Source organism: Entelurus aequoreus, linkage group LG03 (assembly GCF_033978785.1).
Source record: "Entelurus aequoreus isolate RoL-2023_Sb linkage group LG03, RoL_Eaeq_v1.1, whole genome shotgun sequence".
In the NCBI taxonomy this organism is placed as follows: Eukaryota; Metazoa; Chordata; class Actinopteri; order Syngnathiformes; family Syngnathidae; genus Entelurus; species Entelurus aequoreus.
Genome location: NC_084733.1, coordinates 11,683,651 through 11,692,216, shown reverse-complemented (window position 1 = coordinate 11,692,216; position 8,566 = coordinate 11,683,651). Strand labels below are relative to the sequence as shown.

Sequence of the window (8,566 nt, the reverse complement as noted above, 5' to 3'; positions counted from 1 at the left end):
AAACAATGATGATATTAATGTTATTTTTCATACTTTCAGTAAACATTGATGATATTAATGTTATTTTTCATACTTTGTCAGTAAACATTATTGATAAAAATGTTATTTTTCATACTTTGTTAGTAAACATTGATGAAATAAATGTTATTTTTCATACTTTGTTAGTAAACATTGATATTAATGTTATTTTTCATATTTTGTTAGTAAACATTGATGATATAAATGTTATTTTTCATACTTTGTCAGTAAACATTATTGATATAAATGTTATTTTTCATACTTTGTCAGTAAACATTATTGATATAAATGTTATTTTTCATACTTTGTTAGTAAACATTGATGAAATAAATGTTATTTTTCATAGTTTGTTAGTAAACATTGATGATAATGTTATTTTTCATACTTTGTTAGTAAACATTGATGATATAAATGTTATTTTTCATACTTTGTAAACATTGATGATATTAATGTTATTTTTCATACTTTGTTAGTAAACATTGATGATATTGTTATTTTTCATACTTTGTTTGTAAACAATGATGATATTAATGTTATTTTTCATACTTTTAGTAAACATTGGTGATATTAATGTTATTTTTCATACTTTGTCAGTAAACATTATTGATAAAAATGTTATTTTTCATACTTTGTTAGTAAACATTGATGAAATAAATGTTATTTTTCATACTTTGTTAGTAAACATTGATGATATTAATGTTATTTTTCATACTTTGTTAGTAAACATTGATGATATAAATGTTATTTTTCATACTTTGTCAGTAAACATTGATGATATTAATGTTATTTTTCATACTTTGTCAGTAAATATTGATGATATAAATGTTATTTTTCATACTTTGTAAACATTGATGATATTAATGTTATTTTTCATACTTTGTTTGTAAACAATGATGATATTAATGTTATTTTTCATACTTTGTTAGTAAACATTGATGATATTAATGTTATTTTTCATACTTTGTTAGTAAACATTGATGATATAAATGTTATTTTTCATACTTTTAGTAAACATTGATGATATTAATGTTATTTTTCATACTTTGTCAGTAAACATTATTGATAAAAATGTTATTTTTCATACTTTGTTAGTAAACATTGATGAAATAAATGTTATTTTTCATACTTTGTTAGTAAACATTGATGATGTTATTTTTCATACTTTGTTAGTAAACATTGATGATATAAATGTCATTTTTTATACTTTTGTCAGTACACATTGATAATTTTAATGTTATTTTTCATACTTTGTCAAAAAACATTGATGATATAAATGTTATTTTTCATACTTTGTCAGTAAACATGGATGATATAAATGTTATTTTTCATACTTTTAGTAAACATTGTCATGTCACGTTTTACAGCAAATAAATAGTATGGTGTAACATCAGCAATTGAAAATAGTATTTATTGTATAAAAATACAGTAATATTCATTTGTCAGTCCAAATGTAGTTTTGAAGTCACATGACTGACACATGGCTTCATGAGCGTCCTTCATTTTGTGGATTGCGTAACTTACAAAGCAAGGCGAGGACACTTACTGTCAATTTGGAACTTTTTAAAACATTCAAACCCAACAGAAACTTACGGAGCCCCCTAAAGGGACAAGGGGGAAAACAATTTTTTATTTTTTTTTAATTTTTTTTTAGACATGTATCTCGTGCGCACAAGAAACTTTTTATAAAGTTATAAAAAATATATATATATTTTATTAATTTATTTTTTTTAGACATGTATCTCGTGCGCACAAGAAACTTTTTATAAAGTTATAAAAAATATATATATATTTTATTAATTTATTTTTTTTAGACATGTATCTCATGCGCAAGAGATACATGTCTAAAAAAAATATATATATATAATTTTTAAAATTATTTTATAACTATATAAAAAGTTTTTTGTGCGCTTGAGAAAGTTTCTCGTGCGCACAAGATACATATCTAAAAAAAATATATATATTTTTTTTTTAAATGATAAAAAAAACATTCCCCCCATGTCCCTTTAGGGGCTCCGTAGAAACTTAAAAATACTGATAAAACCCATTTGTTCACAAGGTGTCACTACGCTGAGTCAGCAAATTAAGGCTGGCGTTGCAATAAAGATGTCTCCATGGCGACCAGACAGCGTTTTTTTGGTTGTTTTTTTTTTGGTGGAAGGCGTGGAGGTCACAGCGCAAAGCGGCTCTCCACCTCGTCGGCGATCATCTCGCCGATGGCGAGCGAGGAGGTGGCGGCGGGCGAGGGGGCGTTGCGCACGTGCAGCACCCTGCTGCCCACGTCGCCCACGCCGCCGTCGAACACAAAGTCGTCCACCAGGTTGCCGTCGCGGTCCAGCGCCTGGGCACGGACCCCGGACGGACCCCTAGAGAGGCGGGCTCAGGGTGAGAAAAAAAAAACCCCAATTGATGGCCAGGTTTCCGAACACGATCGATTAGTTCACCTGAGAACGTCGCTTGAGGAAATTTCCGGAATATATTTCTGCAGGAGTTTGACCTGGGCGCCGATGAAGATGCCTCGGTACATCTCTCCCACGCCGTACGTCATGTTCCTCAGCACCAACTTCTGAAGACCTCTGACGCAACAAGAAAATGTCATAAATACCACACAGTGTTTTGTTTCATCGGCCATTTTACTGCCCTGTCACAGACACACTTTGGAAACAATTAAGGGCTGTAAATAAACATTTACTAAATAATTCTGTGTAAATACCTCTTTTCACATCGTATATATCTGCAGCGTATTTTTCCCCCTAAAATGTAGTGGGTGCACTTTATATACCGGTGCGCTCTATAGTCTAGAACAGTGGTCCCCAACCACCGGGCCGATTGGTACCGGGCCGCAGACTGTATTGATCTATATTGATATATAATGTATATATTGTGTTTTTATGTTGATTTCATTAAAAAAAAAAAAAAAATTATTATTTTTTTTTTAATAAATTTTTTGTGCGGCCCGGTACCGGTCCACGGACCGATTGGTACCGGGCCGCAGACTGTATTTATCTATATTGATATATAATGTATATATTGTGTTTTTATGTTGATTTCATTAAAAAAATAAAAAAAATAAAAAAATGTATTTTTTTTTTTTTTTAAATTTCTTGTGCGGCCCGGTACCGGTCCGCGGACCGATTGGTACCGGGCCGCAGACTGTATTGATCTATATTGATATATAATGTATATATTGTGTTTTTATGTTGATTTCATTAAAAAATAAAAAAAATAAAAAAATATTATTATTATTTTTTATTTTTTATTTCTTGTGCGGCCCGGTACCGGTCCGCGGACCGATTGGTACCGGGCCGCAGACTGTATTTATCTATATTGATATATAATGTATATATTGTGTTTTTATGTTGATTTCATTAAAAAAAAAAAAAAAAAATTTAATTTTTTTTTTTAATAAATTTTTTGTGCGGCCCGGTACCGGTCCGCGGACCGATTGGTACCGGGCCGCAGACTGTATTGATCTATATTGATATATAATGTATATATTGTGTTTTTATGTTGATTTCATAAAAAAAAAAAAAAAAAAAAAAATGTATTTATTTTGTATTTTTTATTTCTTGTGCGGCCCGGTACCGGTCCGCGGACCGATTGGTACCGGGCCGCAGACTGTATTGATCTATATTGATATATAATGTATATATTGTGTTTTTATGTTGATTTCATTAAAAAAAAAAATATATATATATATATATATTTTTTTTAAATTTCTTGTGCGGCCCGGTACCGGTCCGCGGACCGATTGGTACCGGGCCGCAGACTGTATTGATCTATATTGATATATAATGTATATATTGTGTTTTTATGTTGGGGGGGGGTTTAGTAAAAAAAAAAAAAATTTTTTTTTTTTTGTCATAAAGAAATACAATCATGTGTGCTTACGGACTGTATCCCTGCAGACTGTATTGATTTATATTGATATATAATGTATATATTGTGTTTTTTATGTTGATTTAATTTTTTTTTTTTTTTATTTAAATTTTTTTTTTTTTAACTTCTTGTGCGGCCCAGTGGTTTTTAGACCACTGGTCTAGAACACCAGGTGTCAAACTCAAGGCCCGGGAGTCAGATCTGGCCCGCCACATCATTCTCAGTGGCCTAGTGGTTAGAGTGTCCGCCCTGCGATCGGTAGGTCGTGAGTTCAAACCCCGGCCGAGTCATACCAAAGACTATAAAAATGGGACCCATTACCTCCCTGCTTGGCACTCAGCATCAAGGGTTGGAATTGGGGGTTAAATCACCAAAAATGATTCCCGGGCGCGGCCACCGCTGCTGCCCACTGCTCCCCTCACCTCCCAGGGGGTGATCAAGGGTGATGGGTCAAATGCAGAGGACACATTTCATTACACCTAGTGTGTGTGTGACAATCATTGGTACTTTAACTTTAATTTGGCCTGCACACAGCTGGAAATGAAATGTGTCAACAAAGTGCGTCATATTTTCTCACTTCATGTCATTGATGTTCATTTTGACAGAAAAAATACATGTACTGCTTGAAATCGCATACCTTTTAAACTTTAGTAGTATACTAAATAGCTATACCTCTGCTGACTGCCATGTGGCCCTCAATGACAACCACTTTGACATCCCTGGTCTAGAAAATACATTTCCAATTTCTCATGCACTCTAAATCATTTTTAAAATTGAAGACATTAGAAATAATTGTATTTAATTGAGGGAATAGCAACCTACCTATCTCCCGTGCTCTTGGCCGCCACTACATGAGGTGAATAAAAGAGCAGGAAATGTGGCTTTTTACAAATAATACAGCAGAACCACCCAAAAGTACTTAAATTGAAAATTGTTCTGGACAATTCTGCCTAATAACCTGCAGGACTTCACAAGTGTTGTGCTTTTTATTTGGCTTCTGCTGCTTTAAAGTACCGTATTTTCCGCACTATAAGGCGCACCTAAAAACCTCCAATTTTCTCAAAAGCTAACAGTGCGCCTTATATATGGACCAATATTGAGCCACAACAGGTCTCGCAACCCCAGCCTCTACTGTAGCGTGTATTCAATGCGCCTTATAATGCGGTGCACCTTATATATGAACGTTTTAAAATAGGCCATTCATTGGAGGTGCGCCTTATAATCCGCTGCGCCTTATATATGGACCAATATTGAGCCACAACAGGTCTCGCAACCCCAGCCTCTACTGTAGCGTGTATTCAATGTGCCTTATAATGCGGTGCACCTTATATATGAACGTTTTAAAATAGGCCATTCATTGAAGGTGCGCCTTATATATGGACCAATATTGAGCCACAACAGGTCTCTCAACCCCAGCCTCTACTGTAGCGTCTATTCTATGCGCCTTATAATGCGGTGCGCCTTATATATGAACAAAGTTTTAAAATAGGCCATTCATTGGAGGTGCGCCTTATAATCCGCTGCGCCTTAAATATGGACCAATATTGAGCCACAACAGGTCTCTCAACCCCAGCCTCTACTGTAGCGTCTATTCTATGCACCTTATAATCCGCTGCGCCTTAAATATGGACCAATATTGAGCCACAACAGGTCTCTCAACCCCAGCCTCTACTGTAGCATCTATTCTATGCACCTTATAATCCGGTGCGCCTTATATATGGACCAATATTGAGCCACAACAGGTCTCTCAACCCCAGCCTCTACTGTAGCGTCTATTCTATGCACCTTATAATCCGGTGCGCCTTATATATGGACCAATATTGAGCCACAACAGGTCTCCCAACCCCAGCTTCTACTGTAGCGTCTATTCTATGCGCCTTATAATGCGGTGCACCTTATATATGAACGTTTTAAAATAGGCCATTCATTGGAGGTGCGCCTTATAATCCGCTGCGCCTTATATATGGACCAATATTGAGCCACAACAGGTCTCGCAACCCCAGCCTCTACTGTAGCGTGTATTCAATGCGCCTTATAATGCGGTGCACCTTATATATGAACGTTTTAAAATAGGCCATTCATTGAAGGTGCGCCTTATATATGGACCAATATTGAGCCACAACAGGTCTCTCAACCCCAGCCTCTACTGTAGCGTCTATTCTATGCGCCTTATAATGCGGTGCGCCTTATATATGAACAAAGTTTTAAAATAGGCCATTCATTGGAGGTGCGCCTTATAATCCGGTGCGCCTTAAATATGGACCAATATTGAGCCACAACAGGTCTCTCAACCCCAGCCTCTACTTGAGCGTCTATTCTATGCACCTTATAATCCGGTGCGCCTTATATATGGACCAATATTGAGCCACAACAGGTCTCTCAACCCCAGCCTCTACTGTAGCGTCTATCCTATGCACCTTATAATCCGGTGCGCCTTATATATGGACCAATATTGAGCCACAACAGGTCTCTCAACCCCAGCCTCTACTGTAGCGTCTATTCTATGCGCCTTATAATGCGGTGCGCCTTATATATGAACAAAGTTTTAAAATAGGCCATTCATTGGAGGTGCGCCTTATAATCCGGTGCGCCTTAAATATGGACCAATATTGAGCCACAACAGGTCTCTCAACCCCAGCCTCTACTGTAGCGTCTATTCTATGCACCTTATAATGCGGTGCGCCTTATATATGAACAACGTTTTAAAATAGGCCATTCATTGAAGGTGCGCCTTATAATCCGGTGCGCCTTATATATGGACCAATATTGAGCCACAACAGGTCTCGCAACCCCAGCCTCTACTGTAGCGTGTATTCAATGCGCCTTATAATGCGGTGCACCTTATAAATGAACGTTTTAAAATAGGCCATTCATTGAAGGTGCGCCTTATATATGGACCAATATTGAGCCACAACAGGTCTCTCAACCCCAGCCTCTACTGTAGCGTCTATTCTATGCACCTTATAATGCGGTGCGCCTTATATATGAACAACGTTTTAAAACAGGCCATTCATTGAAGGTGCGCCTTATAATCCGGTGCGCCTTATATATGGACCAATATTGAGCCACAACAGGTCTCGCAACCCCAGCCTCTACTGTAGCGTGTATTCAATGCGCCTTATAATGCGGTGCACCTTATATATGAACGTTTTAAAATAGGCCATTCATTGAAGGTGCGCCTTATATATGGACCAATATTGAGCCACAACAGGTCTCTCAACCCCAGCCTCTACTGTAGCGTCTATTCTATGCGCCTTTTTATGCGGTGCGCCTTATATATGAACAAAGCTTTAAAATAGGCCATTCATTGGAGGTGCGCCTTATAATCTGGTGCGCCTTAAATATGGACCAATATTGAGCCACAACAGGTCTCTCAACCCCAGCCTCTACTGTAGCGTCTATTCTATGCGCCTTATAATGCGGTGCACCTTATATATGAACAAAGTTTTAAAATAGGCCATTCATTGGAGGTGCGCCTTATAATCTGGTGCGCCTTAAATATGGACCAATATTGAGCCACAACAGGTCTCTCAACCCCAGCCTCTACTGTAGCGTCTATTCTATGCACCTTATAATCCGGTGCGCCTTATATATGGACCAATATTGAGCCACAACAGGTCTCTCAACCCCAGCCTCTACTGTAGCGTCTATTCTATGCACCTTATAATCCGGTGCGCCTTATATATGGACCAATATTGAGCCACAACAGGTCTCTCAACCCCAGCCTCTACTGTAGCGTCTATTCTATGCGCCTTTTTATGCGGTGCGCCTTATATATGAACAAAGCTTTAAAATAGGCCATTCATTGGAGGTGCGCCTTATAATCCGGTGCGCCTTAAATATGGACCAATATTGAGCCACAACAGGTCTCTCAACCCCAGCCTCTACTGTAGCGTCTATTCTATGCGCCTTATAATGCGGTGCACCTTATATATGAACAAAGTTTTAAAATAGGCCATTCATTGGAGGTGCGCCTTATAATCTGGTGCGCCTTAAATATGGACCAATATTGAGCCACAACAGGTCTCTCAACCCCAGCCTCTACTGTAGCGTCTATTCTATGCACCTTATAATCCGGTGCGCCTTATATATGGACCAATATTGAGCCACAACAGGTCTCTCAACCCCAGCCTCTACTGTAGCGTCTATTCTATGCACCTTATAATCCGGTGCGCCTTATATATGGACCAATATTGAGCCACAACAGGTCTCTCAACCCCAGCCTCTACTGTAGCGTCTATTCTATGCGCCTTATAATGCGGTGCACCTTATATATGAACAAAGTTATAAAATAGGCCATTCATTGGAGGTGCGCCTTATAATCCGGTGCGCCTTAAATATGGACCAATATTGAGCCACAACAGGTCTCTCAACCCCAGCCTCTACTGTAGCGTCTATTCTATGCACCTTATAATCCGGTGCGCCTTATATATGGACCAATATTGAGCCACAACTGGTCTCTCAACCCCAGCCTCTACTGTAGCGTCTATTCTATGCACCTTATAATGCGGTGCACCTTATATATGAACAACGTTTTAAAATAGGCCATTCATTGAAGGTGCGCCTTATAATCCAGTGCGCCTTATATATGGGCCAATATTGAGCCACAACAGGTCTCGCAACCCCAGCCTCTACTGTAGCGTCTATCCTATGCACCTTATAATGCGGTGCG

At 37.8% G+C, this 8,566-nt stretch overlaps 1 protein-coding gene across 1 annotated transcript in view; it reads right to left on the bottom strand.

Moving 5' to 3' along the window:
• Positions 1-1,869: 1,869 nt before the first annotated feature.
• Positions 1,870-8,566, bottom strand: part of l2hgdh (L-2-hydroxyglutarate dehydrogenase) — a 19,931-nt gene continuing 13,234 nt past the window's right edge. Inside the window, exons 9-10 of the mRNA XM_062041219.1 lie at positions 2,460-2,591; positions 1,870-2,381 (exon numbers count right to left, since the gene is read on the bottom strand). Coding sequence (XP_061897203.1) covers positions 2,186-2,381; positions 2,460-2,591 — 328 coding nt within the window. The 3' untranslated portion in view covers positions 1,870-2,185. The remainder of the gene's footprint in view (positions 2,382-2,459; positions 2,592-8,566) is intronic.